Source organism: Carassius auratus, chromosome 16, assembly GCF_003368295.1.
Source record: "Carassius auratus strain Wakin chromosome 16, ASM336829v1, whole genome shotgun sequence".
Classification (NCBI taxonomy): Eukaryota; Metazoa; Chordata; class Actinopteri; order Cypriniformes; family Cyprinidae; genus Carassius; species Carassius auratus.
In genome coordinates this window covers 18,705,424-18,729,424 of record NC_039258.1, presented here as the reverse complement: position 1 = coordinate 18,729,424, position 24,001 = coordinate 18,705,424, and the positions used below count along the sequence as shown (strand labels likewise).

The 24,001-nt window shown below is 35.0% G+C and overlaps 1 protein-coding gene across 3 annotated transcripts; it reads left to right on the top strand.

The window, feature by feature from the left end:
• The first annotated feature begins 2,540 nt into the window (after nt 1–2,540).
• On the top strand, nt 2,541–13,281 carry LOC113116450 (uncharacterized). Of its 3 annotated transcripts, XM_026284626.1 has the most exons (9): nt 2,541–2,982; nt 3,055–3,997; nt 7,216–7,370; nt 7,780–7,917; nt 8,028–8,052; nt 8,241–8,273; nt 11,161–11,266; nt 11,414–11,457; nt 11,640–13,281. In XM_026284626.1, the coding sequence occupies exons 2-9, from the start codon at nt 3,928–3,930 to the stop codon at nt 11,690–11,692; spliced, it is 624 nt and encodes a 207-aa protein (XP_026140411.1). In that variant the 5' UTR covers nt 2,541–2,982; nt 3,055–3,927; the 3' UTR covers nt 11,693–13,281. The 3 variants fall into 3 exon arrangements, with proteins under 3 accessions (XP_026140411.1, XP_026140412.1, XP_026140410.1); XM_026284627.1 differs by having other exon boundaries at nt 2,578–3,997; nt 11,414–11,451; XM_026284625.1 differs by having other exon boundaries at nt 2,580–3,997.
• The last annotated feature ends 10,720 nt before the right edge of the window (nt 13,282–24,001 follow it).

The following is a 24,001-nucleotide window of genomic DNA, read 5'->3' as shown; positions in this document are numbered from 1 at the left end:
GAGCGGTGCTTTCAGACATTACAGTGCTTCACTCGCACTGACTCTTATTCTGCCTGAAACAATAAAAAGACCAAGCTGAAAGTGGAGCGATTCGACCAATCAGATGAAAGCAGCGTTTCAGCTCCGCCCACAAGTGCGAATGAAATATTGAAGCCATAAACCGAAATGATCAAAACGTACACGGGCCAACTGTCTTGTCCATTTTCTCTCACTTGAGTCTCTTGAACTTCTGTAAGCCCCGCCTTGTTCACGCAGTGATTGACAGGGTGGGAGGGGGCGGAGATGTGATCGGCTCGGAATGCATTTTCAATGTGCACTTTGAATTTTGCTACATTCATTGCGTGTCATTGAATGAAAATGCAATCGTAAGTGTCTTGACTGTGAGTGTTAATGCATTTAAGAAAAATAGCATTTAAATGATAATTTTGCCAAAGTTTTTGCTTGAAGGTGTTAGACATATCTAATCATTTCTGTAATACATTTTCATTTTAATTTTGCAACTTATAAAGCGTTAAAATTAATATTCATTTTACATGTTAAAACTGGTGTATGAAATGGAAAATTAAAATTATGTAATTTAATTTTCATTTTCATTTTGCACCAAACTTTGCACAAATGTATTGGAAAATGTAAATGTAAATACAGAAATGCATTGCCATTTTACATATTGCATTGTCATTTTGCATATTACATCCCAAATTGAATAATGCTACCCATATGCTTCCATAGATACCACAGCGGACCACACATTGTGCTGGATAATGCATTTCTTCCATTTCTTCTTCTTAAGCTAACTGAGACTTGTTATGGCACTTATATATTATTGAACTTTTGTTGTTTTTGATTGCTTCCATTGTCCTCATTTGTAAGTCGCTTTGGATAAAAGTGTCTACTAAATGACTAAATGTAAATGTAAGTTACCACAAGAAAAAAATTACAAAAGATGAAAAAGAATGGACTCAGATAACTGTACAAAACTGTTTAACATAACTGTGGCTGTCAAACTGTGAAAAGCACAAAACACATTATGGTCCACAGGACTTGTGTGTTACATTTCAACCTAAACAATCAAAAGCAATAATCTGAGGCTCATATTTAAACTGATTTTATTTCATTTCCTGGTAACACACACAGGCTCACTTTCATCCAGTCCTTTGAAAAAAGGAAACGTAAACTGAACGCTTTCCTTAAAATGTTAATTTATGCATACAGGGTAAACAATGAACTATAGCCTACATTTAATAGCTTTCAGCTGTACCTTCTTGTAGTTTAAATTGATCAATTAATTACCAGAATCACTTTTTCATCATATACTGTAGTACAGGAAATTGACGTTTATTTTGCTGTGGTAAAATGGTTAAAAACTTCCATCGATCCATTCTCCAAAACACTTGTCCTCTGCAGAATTCAATTGTGTTAACAAATTAATACATATTTTTGTAATCATTATCAGAATTTATGCACATCCATCCAGCACTGAAAATCTGTACATATCCTATGTTTATAACAGTGAAAGCCATTCAAGTGATAGCCTGCTTATGTTAAAGGCACAATATGTAACTTTTAATCGTTGGAGGGCGCATATTCAAATCAGTAAATTATATTTATGTATCCAACACATCCAAATAATGCTGGACAGCCTTCTGTATAAAGTGTTGCTCAGTCTTATTCCTGAAGTTTAAATGTCTAACATATTAACACACTTACACACCTTATTCGGATCAGTAGTACTCCATAATCTCAACCATCAGAGCAGTCATTTTTTATGTCATGGGAGTGTCACATGGGTGTCAACACTACTTTGAGCAGTTAAATAATTGTAATAGCTACCAATTACTCATAATACTGTATCCAGTGTGTATGTGGAGTATAACATTTATCCTCAAGAATCATATATCAATATGTTGCTTTTTTTTTTTTTTTAATGATGGCTACTATGTTTACACATTTGCATTTATTGGTATAGTGGGAGGTGGGCAGGACATAACAGATGCACTGAAGTCAAACAGAAGGAGTTTTCTGATACGTAATTAGATTATTGTTTACTGTCACTACAATGCCAAGCCCTCCTCCTCCTTATCACAACCTGGTCACACCTAGCCCCTATTCAGCATGTAAAATGTAATGGCGCAGGTGAGACAGAGTTACTTTATCTCTGGTATGTAAAAAGTCTTAAATATTTTTGCAATAGCCTAATAAGAAGCGGGGGTGATGCACCACCCACTGCAGCCAACAAAAAAGACTGCAGATTGTCCACCAGAGTAGCTGCCCTTCCCCATCCAAACAAATCACAGAGTCCGCATACTTCACGTGATGCTAATTTTCATACGCATTTATAGTGCGTTCTTTCACTGGAAATTTAGAATTATCACATTTATCAAGATATGGGACAGGAAATGTATAGATCTATACATTTCATATAGTTACTATCACAAAGAGAGACGGTTTTCTCCAAGTCAGCATAATTATAAATGTGATATTGATTTTATAAAACAGTTCAATAAACAAGAAGTTAATATCAAGAGACTTACATTTTAGACAACATATTCAGTTTTTTTGGTCCATTTCTAAAACAAAAATCATTCCAAACACAGCCACTGTTTTGCGTCTCTGAGCAACATGATAGTGTTTCGTTCCTGAATGAATCAACCGTTTAAATGAGTCGGTTCAATCGCAATGACTCACTTACTAACAGTGACTCGCTGCCACCTACTGGCGGTTTTAATTTCACAGTTAAGGTATCTTTTAATTTTTAAAATACATTTAAACATCCGTTTTCAATATTTTATCTTTAAAATATCAAAACAGTATTTATTCATTTATAATTGCATGGTTAAGGTATTCCATATCCCACAGAGCTGCATTAAACAGTGTGTAAATGCATCTAAATGACACTTTAGATGCAGCTTCTGTTTTCTCTGCATTGCAATGATCAGTTTTGTTGATACTGATTACATTTGCTTGGTAACAACCCAAATACAAGTATTTGACCTAAAAGATGGTGCACAATTTTAGAAGAAAATGGCGTAAAGATAAACATAAAAAAAATAGGAGTCAGCTGTCAGTACAATTAGAAATAAGATATGAGCATAATAACACACTCAGCTAAATATTGTCTAATTACTGTTATCCACAAAATCCCAGAAATCCCAGATACTTCTTTTTTTCCCAATATTGCAAACCCTTATTTTTTTCTCTTTATTTTTATATGCCACCCCAAGATTTACTGTGGCCTCATCTGGCCACCCCTATAAAAAATTTCTGGGGGTGCCACTGGTTGTAATACTACAGAATACATGGGCATCAGTTTTGGACATGCTGATCTGTTGACAACAAACACCCGCTTACCCCCACTGAAAGGCTTGGAAGAGCAAGGACAAATTTTAATATAACTCCAGTTGGATTCGTCTGAAAGAAGAAAGACACATACAGGATACTTCAAGGGTGAGTAAAACATAGACACATTTTCATTTTTGAGTGAAGTAACCCTTTAAGCTCATGAATCATTTATGTAACCTGACACCAAAAGTGTTTCTGTGTCATCTATTATGTGTTTAACACTGTACATTGCTACTTTTAGCTCATCTTGGCTCATCCTGAATGTTGACTGATATACAATGTGGGCATGAGCAGGGCTGTGACACATCAATATTAGGTTGTCATGGGAAAATAACTGGCAAGGTCAAGGTGATAATTAAAATAAAAGTTATTTATAACACTTATTTAAAAAATAAATAAATAAAAAACAGTATGTGACTATTAACCAGTATCAGAAAACACTGCATAGCAAATGTGTTGTTACAATGACATATATACTTCAAACATTAGGAACTGCTTCAAGTAAATTTTTGTTTATTCTGGTTATTTTACACCAACTACGCCTACATTTCCTATGGGGCGTGGCGGCACGTGTCTCGAGCTGCCGGTATGATGACAAATGAAATAAGGAAGTCAATCCTGTCAACCGTCAACATGAGAAGTAGTATAGCTTTCCTCGGTAAGTTTTTGATAACAGATTATTATTTTTATATTATTTTTTACATCTCTGTGTACATCTTTTCATCTGTAGTTCTGCGTGAAAATATCATTTGACCTGCGGTTTAGTTTGTCGATTGATCGGTTTATGTCTGCAGATAGTTATTGTTATATAAACGTCACACTGTGAGATACAAGTCACACTTAATATATATAAAGTGACGGTATCATTATTGCTTTTTTACTCCGAGGTGGAATGAGTTCACTAGTTTCATTGATTAGTATCCACCCAGAACTGTTAATAACCCCAATATGTCAAGATATCTATTTTTACTGAAAGTTGCGTCTTTTATATTTAACGTTACTTGATGTAAATATATTTGATTCTGTCCTAAGGTGACTTTACCGTGTGTCGAATTATCTGTTTGGGAATCCCCCTCCAGGAAACCCTTCAGGCAATATTATCTGTAGCCTACTCAGGGTGAAATATCAGCACAGTTTTCTGTTGATTAAAAAACGTTTTGTTTTTGTGATTGGATGCAATAGTAGCTTGTGAGGCAATGTTAATGTGATAATGAGATATAAGAAATTGTAGCAGAACTAATAGCACTAATAGTATACTGTTTTGGTAGTATATTTTCATGTGCCATGGGCTTGTAATTAAATGCTTAAAAAGACATGGCATAGAAGTGACTGGGTTTCTTAAAAAATTAGGATGGATGGCTGACAGTAACATTTACCATCATCAGAAAGTGAATATATTATGTAGTAGAAGATGTGCCCAACTTTAATTTTCTTCTTGACATAAATCTCAATGCATTTATTGAAGGGTTGCACTTCTTCAGTCTAATCTGTTAAATACAAAAGTTTGAAAGACTTGTACTACAGAAAAAAGTAAGCAGTGTTATACAAAACCAACTGTTTCCTCTACCAAAGCAAAGCTGTTACTGTTTCAGATCATGTTAAAGCCCTGCATGGATTCACACACAACAAGGGAAAACACTTCCTTATCTCTGCTCTGGAAGTGATTTTTGTGAATCAGAGAAAGTGTAAAGTTGTCTTTCAGAAAAAAACAACGTTACCCGTGTGAGATGAAAATCTCCTGAGGGTGACTTTGTTGAACACTAAACTGGGGATTCCCAAACAGATAATGTTTGGTGCTGGGAAGTGGTTCACATTAACTGACCCTGTTAATCTAAGATGTAAGATGCAAGTGAAGGGTAAAATAGAGAGGCCTTCTTAGTCCTAAAGAAAATAATGTTTCATCAGGCATTCTAATGAGTTTATCTGATCTTTTACTTACTATTGAGGTTATTTGAAGTAGTTCAGCATGTGAGTGTTTTCCTTTTCTAAGAGAATGGTGACTAACACTTTTCTGTCTTCTCTGTTAATGTGCTTTTTATACAAACAAGGTCCCCCATTGCATTAAGTTTAAAATGATGCCATTACTTTTCCTCTGTTAGTAGTTCATTTTCAAACAGAGGTAACCCAGAGTTCATCCAGAGCAGTCAAAAATGTCTCTGTTGTGTTGCATCATGTTTGAAGTAATGACAGTTATTGAAAAAAATAAGGTAATGTTTCCTTTCTCTCTCTAAAATGGCAGTGAAAGTCCTAAAATGGACGTCATTTCCTCTGTCTTGCTTCAGCCCATGGTAAATAGTTCAGCTTTGTTTACATTCATAAATTATTAGAAAAGCATATAATCTCCTCACACCTGATCTGAGATATCTTCATTTAAAGCTAACCTTTAGAAGAGGTGTGTCATGTTTACATGCCTGGTTAAATAAACATTAAAAGACAAATGGGTTTTTCAGTAGCTAGTTTACTTTAGATGTTAGAGTTCTTTTCTTGGTATTTGCTTTTCTAAATGACTAGTGTCCTTTTAGAGTATTCATGTATTGAAACAGTATTGTGAAACAGTATCGTTTCTCATGACTAATTTCTGTGTTAATGTGTTTATACCATATCTGTAAATATATCTGCATTTGATGTGTTAGATACAGTTATATTCAAAGTCTTATATGAAATGTAAATGTGTATGACATGGCATTATTATAATTATCTTAATAACAGTAAATGGTGTTACAAGCAGTGCCACACAAAGTAGTAGAACTCAATATTGTAGTTCTGATGAAAAGCCTAGTTTCTTTCTTTCACATCCTCAGGAAATCGTTCAAAGATATTTTGTCAAATTAGTTATCTCTCTTTTTATATCTATACTTAATGACTAATAATGTCCCTGTGGATTACGTGGCCTGTAGTCTGGGCTTGTGTATTTAAACACTACTGTATGTACATAACAGTTACTCATCTCAATTTAACCTTTGTTTGTCTAATCACTTTATTTATGCTCCATTGACACAATCAGCTTTTTCAACTTTATTGTTGAAATGTGTATTACTATATAATAGAATATATAAGAGGAAAATCTGTTTGGTTTAAAATTCATGATTTTTTAAGTACAAGTAAAATGATCCCTAGTAGTAGATTTTAAATGGAAGAGGAAAGTAAGTGTGGTTTGAGGGAAAATAAATGTTAGTCATGGCTCGGTATGTTTAGAAAATCTTTCTTGATCTTGTATTAAATTATGTTTATCCGTGTCACAAAACAAGACACAATGTGTTTCTGTGTTTGTCTTGTACATGTCAAAATTGAGAAATTGATCTCTTTAGTCACGGAGGTTTCAAATGAATATTTCAGAGAAAGTGTAAACAAAAAAGCTTTTGTTGTGAAAACTAAATTATTTGAATTAATTTAATATTTTCCAGATACTGTATAATTAAATTCTAAATCTATTTCATTTGGCTTTAATACAATAAATACTGCTAATATTTATTTACCGTTTTATAACACAGTATATGGATCTTAAAATATGCGAGGTCTTTGTGGGGGGATCAATGACATTTGGGGGGTGTCTGCCATCAAAAAAGTGTGTAAAACCCTGTGTGTTAGACTATGATTTGTCTTATTAATGGTGGGGTTGACTCTTTTCAGTTTCAAAGACTCAAAAGTGTAAAAATGGATGCTGAAACAATTAGTATTCGATCAACAAAAGAACAAAAATAAAAAATCTGAAGGCATTTTCTCAGTTCATACACTGTCATACTTTCTTCATGATTCTTTATATATATGTTATTATTTTATTTTTTTTATATAGAATATATATATATATATATATATATATTTGCATCTGTTCAAATGAACCCAGTATACTAATTGTTTTGTACATGTCTCTTTCAGTTGTGGCCGTGCTGTTATGCATCATGCTGTCAGCAGAAGCATCGGATGTCCTGCGATGCACAGGGGAGAGACTGAGCGATGGCCAGTTCTACTTCAAGATGACATTTGATCTTAAAGAGGGTGTTGATGACTGCGAGACCCAATGGGTCATCAATGTAAGTATTTAAAACACTGAGTGATCATTTACAAGGCCGTCTGGAAAATTAAGTGTAATAAAAAACAGTAAATGTAAAAGTAATAAACCTCTGCTTCATGATTTATTCACAAGATATCAGGAGAGAGATATGGTAGTCATGTTAAAAAGTATGGGATGTTTATGTGCCCAAGCCTTTAAATAATAAAAGGAACATAAACTTACTCTTGCCACTGTAATTGTCTGTAAATGCCAGGTATTAAATCTTAAACTGTTTGTTAAACTATACTGTTGTTAGCCTAAACATAAATGACATGGCGTTATAAACAATACTTTGCACATAGCTTCGGTGAAAATGTAAATGTTTAAGCTTATTCTTAACCCTGCCCTCCTGCCATCCTTTATTCCTTGTCTCTCCATTTCCTGATTAGGGAATTGTGGCAGGATTTTCTGAAGCTGATGGACATACGGAGTGCAAGCTCCCTCTTCTAAATGCAACAGCAAACACAGCTGTCTTACAGACCTGCGATGAAAAACTGGAATGTTTGCTCATCTGCCCCTCCGCCAGTGTAAGTGTAATACTGTTTATGTGTTTTAGGTTTTATGGTCATCAAATGAATTGAATGGCATAACTTTGCACTAACATGCTTTCATTACGGACTTTTTATTTGGTTTTCAGATCAACAAAAGGGAACCGTGCTCTTGTAAGTAACTGACTTGCTAAATTATAATATGACAGACAACATAATCTTTCTAAACATGCCTAGTTATGTGTTTAATCTTCAGTACACACAGTTTAGCACATACTAATATCAAGTGATTAACTATAAGTTACTAAATATATTTTATTGCCCTTCTATGTGCAATAAAGTGAAATAACATTGTTTTGCAGGTGCTACCACTTCTTCAACTACACTTCCTGAAGGTAAAGTCAACAGCACTAACTTGTATTAAACAATTAACACTCAAGTTTGTACATTCACACATTTTCTGTTGGCAAAAATAGGCTTTATAGGCCAGCAGCTAGTATCCTGTTTCAGACAACAGAATGCTATGAAATACACATGCTTGCTTGTTTTCATTTTTGCAATTTTTTTTGCTTAGAAAATGTATAACCGTTTTGAACACGACACAAGCAAACGTCAGGATTTCTGTTGCTCCTTCAAAAGTCCATTCACCTAAATCTGTGACACTTGACATACAGTCAGAATTCGTGCTCTGCAATTAACCCATCCAAAGTGCACACACACACTGAACACACACACAGTGGGCAGCCATTTATGCAGCAGTGCTCCGGGAGCAGTTGAGGTTTCAATGCCTTGCTCAAGGGCTCCTCAGTCGTGGTATATTTGGCCAGAGACTCGAACCAACAACCTTAGGGTTAGGAGTCAAATACTCTAACCATTAGGCCACGACTTCCCCTTAAGACTTAAAAAGAGATTTAAAAACAACAAACAGTGTTTTCAACATTGCATTTTGTGCACAGAAGCTCAAGCATACTTGCTTGATGTGCAAGAAACAGTATGGTTAATTTTTGCCTGTTACACAAGCACATTTCAGCTTCTGCAAGAACCAAGGATCTTGTCCTCATGCGTCAATCAAGAATGATTGAGCTTATCAATGTTTATATGTATATAAAAGCAGAAATTAAACTTCTTCATGATGTAAAGCAACCATGTCTCTTCAGAAGACTTGGATTAATATGTTGTGGTTTTTTTGAAGCATTTGAGTTTTGGGTGAAGATACTTTCAATTGTGGGGCAGAAAGCGGATTTGATTAAAAATATCTTAATTTGTGTACTGAAGATGAATGAATTTTGGTAACACTTTTGGAAATAAGGAACACATATTAAGCATGAATATTTTCCCTGAACATTCTCCTAATTTGCTGCTTATTAATAGTTATTAAGGTAATTGTGAAGTTTAGGTATGAGGTAAAATATGGTCATGCAGAATAAGGCATTAATATGTGCTTTATAATTAATAATAAAATGCTAGTAATATGCATGCTAATCAGCAGCTGGTTAATAGTATTTAATAGTAAGTAAGGTAGTTGTTAGGTTTAGGTATTGGGTAAGATTAGGGATGTAGAATAAAGTCAAGTAGAATAAGGCATTAATATGTTCTTAATTAGCACCAATACATGGCTAATATTCTAGTAATATGCATGCTAATAAACAACTAATAGGTGTGACCTATTCTAAAGTGTTATCCAAATTTCATTTTGGAGTTAACCATCCTTTTAAGACTGTAGACAGATGCACATGAATGCGTGGCTTACAATGATTTATGGAAGTGGACTGTCACCACTGAGCTGTTTTGGCTGTTTGTTCTCTATTCCATGGTAAAAGTCTGTGGTTAGTGTAGTTGTTCACTGTAAATATACCTCAGTTTTATTTTCTTAATCACACATTAAAATTGCATTAACATTTAAGCAATCAGGTATTTTATCATAAAGTAATTTATATGGTAAATGAATGCTATTTTTACATCTGGAATTGGACAGCTGTTCTATGTTTCATCAGGCATTGTAATGAGTTTATCTGATCTTTTTCTTACTATTGAGGTTATTGGAAGTAGTTCAGCATGTGAGGGGTTTCCCTTTGTAAGAGAATGGTGACATTTTTGTACTGTACTTAAGGAAGTGGCTAACACTTTTCTGTGTTTTCTCTGTTAATGTGCCTTTTATACAAACAAGGTCCCCCATTGCATTAAGTTTAAAATGATGCCATTACTTTTCCTCTGTTAGTAGTTAATTTTCAAACAGAGGTAACAATCATCCAGAGCAGTCAAAAAATGTCTCTGTTGTGTTGCATCATGTTTGAAGTGATGAAAAAAAGAAAAGAAAAACAAGGTAATGTTTCCTTTCTCTCTCTAAAATGGCAGTGAAAGTCCTAAAATGGACGTCATTTCCTCTGTCTTGCTTCAGCCCATGTTAATAGTTCAGCTTTGTTTACATTCATAAATTATTAGAAAAGCATATAATCTCCTCACACCTGATCTGAGATATCTTCTTTTAAAACTAACCTTTAGAAGAGGTGTGTCATGTTTACATGCCTGGTTAAATAAACATTAAAAGACAAATGGGTTTTTCAGTAGTTTAGATCTAGTTCTTTTCTTGGTATTTGCTTTTCTAAATGACTAGTGTCCTTTTAAAGTATTCATGTATTGAAACAGTATTGTGAAACAGTATCGTTTCTCATGACTAATTTCTGTGTTAATGTGTTATACCATATCTGTAAATATATCTGCATTTGATGTGTTAGATACAGTTATATTCAAAGTCTTATATAAAATGTAAATGTGTATGACATGGCATTATTATAATTATCTTAATAACAGTAAATGGTGTTACAAGCAGTGCCACACAAAGTAGTAGAACTCAATATTGTAGTTCTGATGAAAAGCCTAGTTTCTTTCTTTCACATCCTCAGTCCCTCCACAAAGATTTCAGAAGTTATTTAATTACAAGCAAATTAAGTAATGAAAGGCTTGTGTGTATATTTGTGTAAAAATATCAGTAGATTGTAAATCTTAAATCAAAAACGTTCTTCGTTGTCAGTGTGTATTAATATGATGTATATATAAATGAACAGTAAGAAATGTTTTAACTAATGCATTATCTAATTAAGTTAACTAATAAATGTAACAGAATGGTATATTCGGCACACTCATAGACATGAGCAGATATATACTGAACACACTGATTCCGGTTTCACTGGCTAGTTGTTTCCTAACCTTTAGGAATCTGCACATATGTTTTTGCAGGGTTCATCAGATGATCCGAAATGTTCTTATGTTTGTTTTTTTCAGTGGGTTTGCCTGACTGGAGAGCTGGTGTTTGGATTGGAGTGAGTGTGGCTGGGATAATGTTGCTGTCTCTGATCGTCACCATGCTTTATAAGAGAAAAAAAAAAAGGTGAGGCCTTCTAAAAAAAAGTGTGAATATTAATTCATATACAGTGTTTTATTAAGTACTGGCATAAAAAAAAAAAAAAAAAAACATGGATTTGTATAACTATGTCTATTAATTTTTATGTAACCATGGATAATTGTGTGCTTCTAGGTCAGAATTTGCTCTTAGTGGCCCATGTCCTGATTCTGATTCTGGTATGTACTGCAGCATCAGTAGTATTCTATACCATAATGTGGAATGATGTGTAACAATTCCAATCATTTTTTTGGCCTTTTTAAAAAATACCACATTATACAGTATTAGGCAGTCAATTACAGCACAGACAGTGGTGAGTTCTTGCTAAAGCATTTCCCTTTCCTTTCTTTTTTAACCACAGAAGCAGCTGCATCATTGCACCTGGGCGTTCTTCAGTCTTCACACATTCATTAGGATATGCCTTCTTTTTCTTTTCTTAACCATGTCTTAAGCGCTGGAGGGGGTGGGCAAAATTTTTTAATGAAGGAATTAAATAAATGGGTAAAGGTATTTAAGTGAATAAATGTACATATATATATAAGCGGCTACATAAATCACGATAAGAAACTATAGCCTATATTTTCAGTTCTGAAGGTGGACTCGACTGAGACTGGTGGTTAAAGCCTCATTATAAAGCATTAGCTCTATGTTTGTGCTGAACATATTTAGCATGTCAGGATTTTATAGCTTTCATGATTTTGTGTTTGTCTATTTAATGAAATTATGATCATGACTCTTAACTCACCTAAATTAAGCTTCAGTATAAAATAATAATATTATTAAGTTATCTACTACAGAATTTTATATTTAAATATAAATTATGAAATATATTTTACACTTTGTGTCCTCTTTTGGGGCACAAATAAAAACTATTGAAATAATTTTATCATAAATACTTGTGTGTCTGTTATGCAAATGGACACATTCAGTATATACAAGTCATAAGTATATGCAATTATATCCATAAATAAAAATACATTTTTAATTATATTGTAATATACAACATACAACTTAGTAATATGAATTTATAGTATATACATTTAATTATATTATTTGTATTATTAATATATCTATCACTGGTCCAGTCAGTCTGGGGGAAAGAACTTGGTGGATTGCATGACGTTATAGTGAGCATAAAATGTGTGTGAACATAAAAATAACTGTATGTCCAGGGCATGTATTTTTCGTAAACTACTGCTGTGGAAGCAAAATTATATGAAATGCTGTGCCAGTGAGTACACACAACAAATATTATTACTAATGAAATCAACTCAGCACCTGCCACTGCTTCAGATCCAGTGTTAAAGATATATATATAAAAAATTATGTAGTTGATCCACAATAACTACATGATATGCATGTATTAATTTACATTACCAGGGTGTGAGGGGCAAAGTTTGAATAAAAATGGTATGTTATCTTTGGATAAAGTTCTTTCCCCATTGTACTGTAGCCACTGATTTATATTCATACAGAGTCCACTATTTCTTTGTGGGAAAAGAAAATGTCACTGCTAGATTTGAAACAGCGGTAACACTTTATTTTAGTGGCCAGTTCTCACTATTACCTAGTTGCTTATTAGCATGTCTATTATTAACATATAGGTTGTTTATTAGTACTTATACAGCACTACCTTAACTATTAATAAGCAGCAAATTGGCAGTTTATTAAGGCAAATTCATAGTTAATGGTTTGTTAATAGTGAGAATTGGACCATAAAATAAAGTGTGACCACAGCAAATGTCTGTTTAAAGCATTACACATGTCATGAATGTTGTTTAATAATATTTGCTTAGCTATTGTATTGCATTGAACCACTATATCTTCTTTGTGATTACTTCTTTCTCTTAAGCACTTAAACCCCTTCTGTCCAGGTGCAAAATATTTTGGGGTTATTTCTATTAATAAAATGCTGCACCACAATTTTGATTGTGTACCTGATTTATTTTTCAACAAATATTTTTCAAAAAGCAACAGCTGAGGAGAACTCTTTATATAAGTATTTAATTAGGGCCCGAGCACCGAGGTGCGAGGACCCTCTTGTATCTGCTTTGTTTTTTATTAGGGCCCGAGCACCGATGGTGTGAGGACCCTCTTGTTTCTGTGTTGTTTATTATTATTATTATTATTATTATTATTATTTTTCTGAAACTTTCTCGAAAAGTCATGAAACTTGGCACACACGTCAGAGCTGGAAAAATATTAGGTATGCAATGGTTTGCTAAGGTGGGTGTGGCAAAATGGCTCGACAGCGCCACCTATAAATTTTCAACGAAGTGCATCTTGAGCTACGTTTCACGTACTTGTATGAAAATCGGTACACACATGTAACACACCAATATCTACAAAAAAGTCTCTTGGTACGAAATCCAAATTCCAACAGGAAGTCAGTTATTATTTTTTTTCTCATCCAAAATTTTGTCATTTTTGCCATTTCCGGAGGTTGTACTTTAACGAACTCCTCCTAGAGATTTATTCAGATCAACACCAAAGTTTGTCAGTGTAATCTAAAGGCCTTTGCGATGTTAAATTGCGAAGATCTAGAGTTTTCGTTTGAGGGCGTGTCTGTGGCGGCTTGGTGAATTTCGATGTTTCGCCATGAAAAATGAAGTTGCTATAACTTAGACATAAAATGTCCAATCTGCACCAAACTTCACATGTTTGATAAGAATCCTGACCTGAACAGATCAACATTCCCAAATTTAGTTATAGTCATAGCGCCACCTGCTGGCAACAGGAAGTGAATGCCTTACGCTGCAATGAACTACTCCTAGAAATCTAATAAAATCTAAATTGTGTTATGGTCAGTTTAATCTAAAGGCCTTTGCGATAGTGAATTGTGATTATCTTGAGTTTTCGATAAAGGGTGTGTCCTTGGCGACGTGACAAAGTTTGATGTCTCGCCATGGGAATAAAATTTGTAACTCAGGCATAAAATGTCTGATCTTCCCCAAACTTCACATGTTTGATAAGAGTCCTGGCCTGAACACAACTGAAGGCCAATATTCCATTGGGTGTGGTGAAATGGCTCCATAGCGCCACCTATACATTTTCAACGGAGTGCACCTCGAGCTATGTTTCACGTGCATTTACAAAAATCAGTACACACATGTAACACACCAATACCTACAAAAAAGTCTCTTGGTACGAAATCCGAATCCCAACAGGAAGTCGGTTATTTAGAATTTTCTCTGCAAAATTGGCTTTTTTTTTGCCATTTTCAGGGGTTGTACTTTAACGAACTCCTCCTAGAAATTTATTCCGATCAACACCAAACTTGGTCAGTTAAATCTAAAGACCTTTGCAATGTTAAATTGCGAAGATCTTGAGGTTTCGATAAAGGGCGTGTCCATGGCGGCCTGACAAATTACGATGTTTCACCATGAAAAAGGAAGTTGCTGTAACTCAGACATACAATGTCCAATCTGCCCCAAACTTCACATGTTAGATAAGACTTCTGCCCTTAACAGATCTACATGCCCATATTCAGTTATAGTCATAGCGCCACCTGCTGGCAACAGGAAGTGACATGTTTTATACTGCCACAAGCTACTCCTAGAAATCTTTTGACAGAAATATAATTTTTTTGTGGTCAGTCTAATCTAAAGGCCTGTGCAATGTTAAATTATGGAGATCTTGAGTTTTTGTTAAAGGGCGTGTCCATAACGCCTTGGCAAAATTTGATGTCTCGCCACAGCAAGAGAAGTTGTTGTAACTCAGGCATAAAATGTTCGATCTTCCCCATACTTCACATGTTCGATAAGAGTCCTTCCCTAAACACATCTGAAGGCCAATATTCCATTAAAATGATAGCACCACCTGCTGGCAACAGGAAGATTGGAACATATATGGAATATAATTTGATATATTCCAATTATATTTATGACTTTAAATGCATATTTCTTGCCGTTCACCTTTTTACTAATGTCACTCGCTGGCGGGGAGCCCGGGTGCGAGGGCCCGTTCATCGCTGCTTGCAGCTTTAATTATTATTATTCTTCTTCTTCTTCTTCTCCCGAATGAATCGCATTTTTGAGGGCTTTAACATGCTCAAAAAGTCATGAAACTTTGCACACGCGTCAAACCTGGTGAAAATTTTCGTCTGATATAGGATTCAGAAGAGGGTGTGGCAAAATGGCTCGACAGCGCCACCTATACCAAGAAAATCAACAGCCTTCCAGCTATGTTTCACGTACATGCACGAAAATTGGCACACATATGTAACACACCAATACCTACAAAAAAGACTCTTGGAGCGAAATTCTAAACCCAACAGGAAGTCGGTTATTTTTAATATTATGAGCATATTTTGTGTAATTTTGGTCATTTCCATGTGTTGTATTTTAACGAACTCCTCCTAGAGAGTTCTTCAAATCAACACCAAATTTGGTATGCCTAATCTAAAGGCCTTTGCGATGTTAAATTGCGAAGATCTTGAGTTTTCGTTGAAGGGCGTGTCCGTGGCGGCCTGGCGAATTTCGATGATTCGCCATGAAAAATGAAGTTGCTATAACTCACACATACAATGTCCAATCTGCCCCAAACTTCACATGTTTGATGAGACTCCGAACCTGAACAGATTGACATGCCCATATTCAGTTATAGTCATAGCGCCACCTATTGGCAACAGGAAGTGACATATTTTACGCTGCGACGAACTACTCCTAGAAATTTTATGACATCAATGTCTTTTTTGTGGTCAGTCTAATCTAAAGGCCTGTGCGATGTTCAGTTGTGAAGATCTTGAGTTTTCGTTAAAAGGCTTGTTCATGGCGCCGCGACGAAGTTCGATGTCTCATCATGGGAATAAAAGATGTTATAACTCAGGCATAAAATGTCCGATCTTCCCCAAACTTCACATGTGTGATAAGAGTCCTGGCCTGAACAGATCTGCAGGCCAATATTCCACCGGGTGTGGCAGAATGGCTCTATAGCGCCACCTATACACTTTCAACGGAGTGCGCCTCGAGCTATGTTTCACGTACATGTACAAAAATTGGTACACACATGTAACACTCCAATACCTACAAAAAAGTCTCTTGGTACGAAATCCGGATCCCAACAGGAAGTCGGTTATTTTGAATTTTCCCTTCAAAATTGGTGTTGTTTTTGCCATTTTCAGGGGTTGTACTTTAACGAACTCCTCCTAGAGATTTATTCAGATCAACACCAAACCTGGTCAGTGTAATCTTAAGCCCTTTGCGATGTTAAATTGTGAAGATCTTTAGATTTCGTTAAAGGGCGTGTCCATGGCGGCCTGACAAATTTCGATGTTTCGCCATGAAAAAGGAAGTTGCTGTAACTCAGACATACAATGTCCAATCTGCCCCAAACTTCACATGTTGGATGAGACTCTTGACCTGAACAGATCTACATGCCCATATTCAGTTATAGTCATAGCGCCACCTATTGGCAACAGGAAGTGACATATTTTACACTGTGACAGACTATTTCTAGAAATTGTATGACATCAATGTCTTTTTTGTGGTCAGTCTAATCTAAAGACCTGTGTGATGTTTAGTTGTGAAGATCTTGAGTTTTTGTTAAAAGGCGTTTCCATGGTGCCGTGACGAAGTTCGATGTCTCGTCATGGGAATAAAAGATGTTATAACTCAGGCATAAAGTGTCCGATCTTGCCCAAACTTCACGTGTGTGATAAGGGTCCTGGCCTGAACAGATCTGAAGGCCAATATTCCATTGGGTGTGGCAAAATGGCTCGATAGCGCCACCTATAAACTTTCAACGGAGTGCATATAAAAAATTCAATGGAGTGTGCCTCGAGCTATTTTTCATGTACATGTACAAAAGTCGGTACACACATGTAACACACCAATACCTACAAAAAAGTCTCTTGGTACGAAATTCGAATCCCATCAGGAAGTCGGTTATTTAGAATTTTCTCTGCAAAATTGGTGTTGTTTTTGCCATTTTCAGGGGTTGTACTTTAACAAACTACTCCTAGAGATATATTCAGATCAACACCAAACTTGGTCAGTTAAATCTAAAGGAATTTGCGATGTTAGATTGCAAAGATTTTGAGGTTTCGTTAAAGGGCGTGTCCATGGCGGCCTGACAAATTTCGATGTTTCGCCATGAAAAAGGAAGTTGCTGTTACTCAGATTTACAATGTCCAATCTGCCCCAAACTTCACATGTTAGATAAGACTTCTACCCTTAACAGATCTACATGCCCATATTCAGTTATAGTCATAGCGCCACCTGCTGGCAACAGGAAGTGACATGTTGTATGCTGTGACAAACTACTCCTAGAATTTTTTTGAGATTAATGTATTTTTTTGTAGTCAGTCTAATCTAAAGGCCTGTGTAATGTTAACTTGTGGAGATCTTGAGTTTTTGTTAAAGGGTGTGTCCATGGCGTCATGACAAATTTTGATGTCTCGCCACAGCAAGAGAAGTTGTTGTAACTCAGGCATAATTTGTTCGATCTTCCCCAAACTTCACATGTTCAATAAGAGTCCTGCCCTGAACACATCTGAAGGCCAATAGTCCATTATAATGAGAGCACCACCTACTGGCAACACAAAGATTGGCACAAATATGGAGTAAACTTTGATATATTCCACTTATATTTATGAGTTTAAATGCATATTTCTCACCGTTCACCTATTTACTAAAGCCACTCGCTGCCGGTGAGCCCGGGTGCGAGGGCCCGTTCATCGCTGCTTGCAGCTTTAATTTTATTTACATTTACATTTAGTCATTTAGCAGACGCTTTTATCCAAAGTGACTTATAGATGAGGACAGTGGAAGCAATCAAAAACAACAAGAAGAGCAATGATATATAAGTTCTATAACAAGTATCGGTTAGGTTAACACAGTACACGCAGCATTGGCTTTTAAATAATATAATAAATAAAAAGAAAGAAAACAGAATAGAAAAAGAATAGAGCAGGCTAGTGTTAGAGGTCTTATATATACACACACACACACACACATAATTGCATAATAAATGAAAAAAAAATAGAATACAAAAAGATTAGAAAGGTAGTTTGATTTTTTTTTTTTAAAGAATAGAATTAGAAAAGTGAGTGCTAAAGTAAGAGGGTCAAATAAAGATGGAAGAGATGGGTTTTAAGCATTTTAGTATTTCTAGAATTTACATTAAGAAATGTTTTAAGCGTTTATGACTATATTAACTAATGTTAATAAATTGAACATGATGGTATAGCCTATTCAACACACAAATAGACAAGGCCTGATATATAATTATATATACTGACTAAACGCAGCGCTTCCAGTTTCACTGACTAGTCACAGTACAGGAATCTGCACAGATGGTTTTGCTGGGAAACTGTTGATCAGATGATCAAAATGTTGGAGTTCTGTTGATTTATGCATTCCCATCAGATTTAGCTGTCTCCCATTAAAACAATAAGAGCACAATTTCACATTACAAAATCAGATTGTGCTTTATTAATAATCACACCACCTTCTACTTTCTCCTCGTACTACATTTCTAACTAGCAAACAATTTACCAGAGGAAACCCACTCAACTTTGTGTAGATGTTGACCTGCATACTCATTACATTTACCCAGAGCCCTTAGTGAGTGCATCTTCATTTTCTAAGTTCTCAGTTACCATAATGTTCTGAAACAAAACTCTAATAAGACACTTTTGAGCTTACAGTTCACAGTACAAGACTACATACACACTTCATTGTCTGTGATTATTGCATTACCAGAAATCATGCTCTAAACTGAACCTAAATTTGGCTAATATTGCAAATGTTGAAAACGCAAAAAACTCCACTTGCCAGTGCTGAATAAAAAGCTTATAAATCAATCATGTATACTTATTTTATTCTAAAAATGTCCTACATGCGAAAGCCATTTGGATTGATTTATTGATGCAGTGTCAGCTAAGCTGCATGCATTACACTTTATGCTTTTGTAATACTCCATTAGTATCTTATCTTAGTAGCATCACTACAAAACCTCTGCCTTGAAAGCAATTAAACTTCTAATTAACTCACTTTTCTATGCCTCAGATCGTTTTACAAAGTAAGTTCTTCCTAAGGAGAAAATACTGATCATCCTCCAAGTACTAGTCACATATGTATGAGTCATATTCAAGATATTGTTTTCAGTTGTTTTCCTCGCTGGGCGTAACGTGCAATAAACCATTCAGAGTCTCATCTTCCATTCCCTTTAAGAGCCAGTGTGCTCGTGCCATGACACATTTGCTATTTACACGGCGGAATTTGACAAGCACAAAGAAAGACAGCACGCGTCTCCGAGATTAAACGGAAACGGAGCTGTTCGTGTGCGAGCAAATAGATAGCCTAATTCTCATGATGACATGTAGGCATATATATATATATATATATATAGCCTGCAAAAAAAATGCATTGCAAACCTTGAATTTGTAATATTTCGCATGTTTGTGTGCTGCTGTGCCTCCCTGTGTTTAATAAGCAGCGTGTACGCTCTTTAAATAACAAAGAAAAACATTGTGCCAGACTTTAGACCAGGTTTGAGCTGGTCTATGGCGCAGTCTGTTTTCAGCTCCTTAAAATAGCATTGCGCCAGAACACACCTCTTTTTAAGACCAGCATGCCCATGGGCACACAAATGAACGCAAATGCATTTGCTAATTAAACGACGTGGTGCTGGACGGGAAAATGCAAACGGCACCGGACTGAAACTACTGTAGCAAACACACTTGCATGGCGTCGGGTGTATTATAGGGCCCATTTTCAGGATTTTCTGTGGGCCCCTGCTGTGTTCAGTATACCAAACAACTATTGGCTGTCACATCTTAAAATGTACAGGTCTTCATTTCGTCTGTCTGAGAGTCACATGAGATTGCTCAATACCTCAGTGTATCAAAATAATGTTACACAACTTTAGTTTGTTGTTGAATGCATGTATATAATAACAATTAACAAAACATTGCCTAACTGTCCCTGCCGAAAACCAGGGCCCATAAACTTGCTAAACCTTCTGTTTTGTTACCTAACCCCTGCTAAAGGAAGGTACTTTCCAGCTGCCTTTAAAAATACACATACACACGCCCAAAAAAAATTAACATTCATTATTTCTTAAGAGTTTTGTAGATCAAAAGAAGTTACATTATACCAGATTGCAGTTCCCTTCAGACCAATTTGAGGTATAATATGGGTGTAGTGAACAAATAACAAAATTTAAATTCAACCACAAAACTTCAGAATTTACTGTCCTGTACTGTACTGATGAAAGACCTAACAATAGTTCAGTAATTAAGGCAATCAATTGTAATGGCTTAAAAATGTAATATAAGCATAATTCTGAGTGTGTCAGTGTGTGAATGGGTAACATTATGATGTATTAACATGTCATGGATGGATGGAGAATGGATGACTCCCATAACTATGCAACACTGTATTTGTATTCAAATGGCATGTGGTTAAATATCAGTGACAGGATCTTATTTTTATAATCTATACATGGTTCTGATGTAAAAAAGAATCATATTGTAGGGCTATTTAATATCCTATCAGCCTGTCACAAGCTGAATCCCTTTGAACACTCTAGAATCGTCTGTGTATGTATTTTGTTATTTTCCCAGACTGGGTTCTGTCTGTATCATAAAGCCACAAACAAGTTATTGGAATGGTTTGGCCTACAGTTTTAGGGCATCAAATTTTTGTGAAATCAATCAACTGTGTATGTCTAAAAATGGTATAAACTTAAAAATACATTCACACTGTGAGAGATTGAGTCACACTTACAAGAAATAAAGTGTCTGTTTCAGTTTCTTCATTATTTTTCCTTTTTGTTTTCAGTTGTGGAAATTGTCCACATTTGCCAGCACATCACAACAAAATTTCACTTAAATAAAAGTTGTGTCGTTTTGTATTTGATCTTAATCTATGTTCAACATATGTCGAAATGTCTTCTGGAAAGTCCCTCCTGACAATATCTGAGACAGGAAAACCAGCCTGGCCCCTTCGACAAGCAGCTGATTCTGGTCAAATATCAGCGTGAAATACAAGTGAATATAGGAAGATGTACCGCTTGACAATAGGTGCAATGAAATATAATCTCTACACATTTATTGAAAGGTTGCACTTATTTAGTCTAATCTGTTAGAAACAGAAGAAAACTCTAAGAAGTGTTATTCAAAAAAATGTATTTGCACTTTTAAAACTAGAACTAAAACCAGATAAAGTTGTTGCTGTTTTAAATAATGCATGGATTCTGTACCACCTTATGTTTTTTAGTTACACATCAAGGATAAACAGTTCCAACTGCTGCATTTGGAAGTGATATTTGTGAATAAGAGAATGTCAAGTCATTCAGAAAAACGTGTGATATGTATCAGATGGAAATCCCCGAGGACAGGAAGCTGGCCACCCCTCTAGAACAGGGTGCTGCACAGTGCACATGAATTCTTACTTCATTAAAAGCTTCAAATAACTGACACCAGCACAAAGGCCACGTACACACAACTGAATCTCTTTACCTCTGCTGCCTTCTTACTGTTGCTCTATTGTGTAGTAATCAGAAACAGTCCAGCATGAGAGTGTTTTCCCATTGTAAATACTGAAATATGTTTTGTTGCTGTTACTGAGTGGTATGTAAGAATAAAAAAGTGGATTGTGGTTTCTGTTTCCTTTGCTAATGTGACTTTATTGAGTTCTCTCTTTCACAGAACTAAAAGCAATTAAAAAAATTATGGCATTCATTTTTCTTTTATTAGTAGTTGAATTAGCAGACATGGGTAGAAAGCCGTTTAAAAATCTCGCTGTTGTGTTACATCAAATGTTTAAACTCTTGCCAGATGTTGATAAAAAAAAAAACAAGCCAATGTTTATTATCGCTCCCAAAGATGACGTCGTATGAAAGTCCTAATATGGACGTCCTTTTCCTCTGTGTTTCATCATATCTGGGAAAATGACTCAGTTTTTTACTGTAGTCACGAGTTATGGGAGGGTGTAGGTCGAACGGGTGGCAGATGAACTTTTTTGTGTTTATTAGCATCAGACAGTGATGAGACCAGATAAAGACTTGTAATTAAAGTAAGCATATAATCACCTCATAATTGATCTGAGATATCTGAAACTTGATCTGAAACATCTTCTTCTAAAACTTAACTTTAGAATTGTAGTGATTTGTTAGTATTTCAAGAACCAAGAGATGTGTCTCTTTGTTTACATGCCTGGTCAAATAAACATTAAAAGCCAGTTTAGATATTAGAGTACATTCCTTGAGCTTTTGCCTATTTCTATTTGCCGTAGAAAAAAGATGTTCAATATGCAATCACTGTCATTCAGTTTCACCTTATTTAATTTGTTGGTGATTTATGTAAATTATAGTGAGAGTATTATGCTGAGAGTGTTGTGTAGTGAAATCAGGATCATCAAAAAGAATCATGAAAGGAGTGCATTGTTACACTTTTCAATTGGAGTTAGAGAAGAATTAGTTTTTTTTTAAAATGCCTCATGTACAGTAAAAACAGTTTTGGTTTACATGACTGTCATTTCTATGTAAATGCATTTTGGGTTAAATAACCATATTTGCTTTTTAAGATTCAGTTATACACAATTTATAGTATAAATAACACATGTTGGTAAAATGTTCCCTTTTATGGACATGGTTTAAGCCTTACCGTAACCTAGCAACAGCATTGCAAACACAAACAAATTGGTGTGGTGAACAGAGTCACACCTGTTTAATGGAAATAGGATGTATTCAAAGCAGACAGTAGGGGAAACTCATCTTCAAGTTTCTCTTATAACCAATATTATGAATGAGAAATGAGATACTATATATTATTCTTGGTTATAGGCATGCTAGTTGAATAAAATCCATATAATGTAGATAGATCTTGACTCTATACTTTTATATCATGGACTTTAAATATGAAAGTGTATACCCTACACATGCCCATACTGATGCAGCAGTTATTTGTATCTGCCTGCATGTACGTGATTGTATTACCTCCATTTGTTACGTGGTGTCTGTTGTCAGAAGCTGCTACAGCTAAAGAAATTTGATATGGTCAGTAAAAAAAAAGTGTTCTAATACTGAGTCAAGTGTAAAGAATAGCTTGTTGTTTCATAGTAAACATTGTATTTTGCACTCATATCTGTAATCTGTAATCGGAAGTCTTTTATCTTAATGTGGCCTGACAGAGATGTCAAAGCATACACCTAAACAAATATCAGCAACCAAAGAAACCCCACACTATAATAAAATAAAACATAACTTGTATATAAAAATAAACAAACAAAAAAAATTATAAGGTATAACTGGTCTAGCAACACTATTATTTCTGTTTGTTTTTATAAGAATATATATATATATATATATATATATATATATATATATATATATATATATATATATATATATATATATATATATATATATATAAAACATTTTTTGAGAAATAATAAATATAATATGTTGACAAGCATGCGTAGAGTATCTCCTTGTTTAACTTGCACTCATTTATTATTTTTCATAGTCATCAAATTAGTGGTATTTTTCTATGGCTGCTTGCATGTGTAGGCCCTCCCCATTCTATAGGCTTGCAGCTACAGATTATGTCAAATACATTATGTTTTCAGTCAGGCTTATGTTATTGTTTTACACCCTACAATGGCATCAATGTTTGACTGATGTCAGTTCAGTAGGTCACAGTGCGTTGCTGTTAAAGCGGAAGCCTTTGTTCTCATGTAAGAGGATAAGTGTATCAGCAGAATACTGTTAAACTGA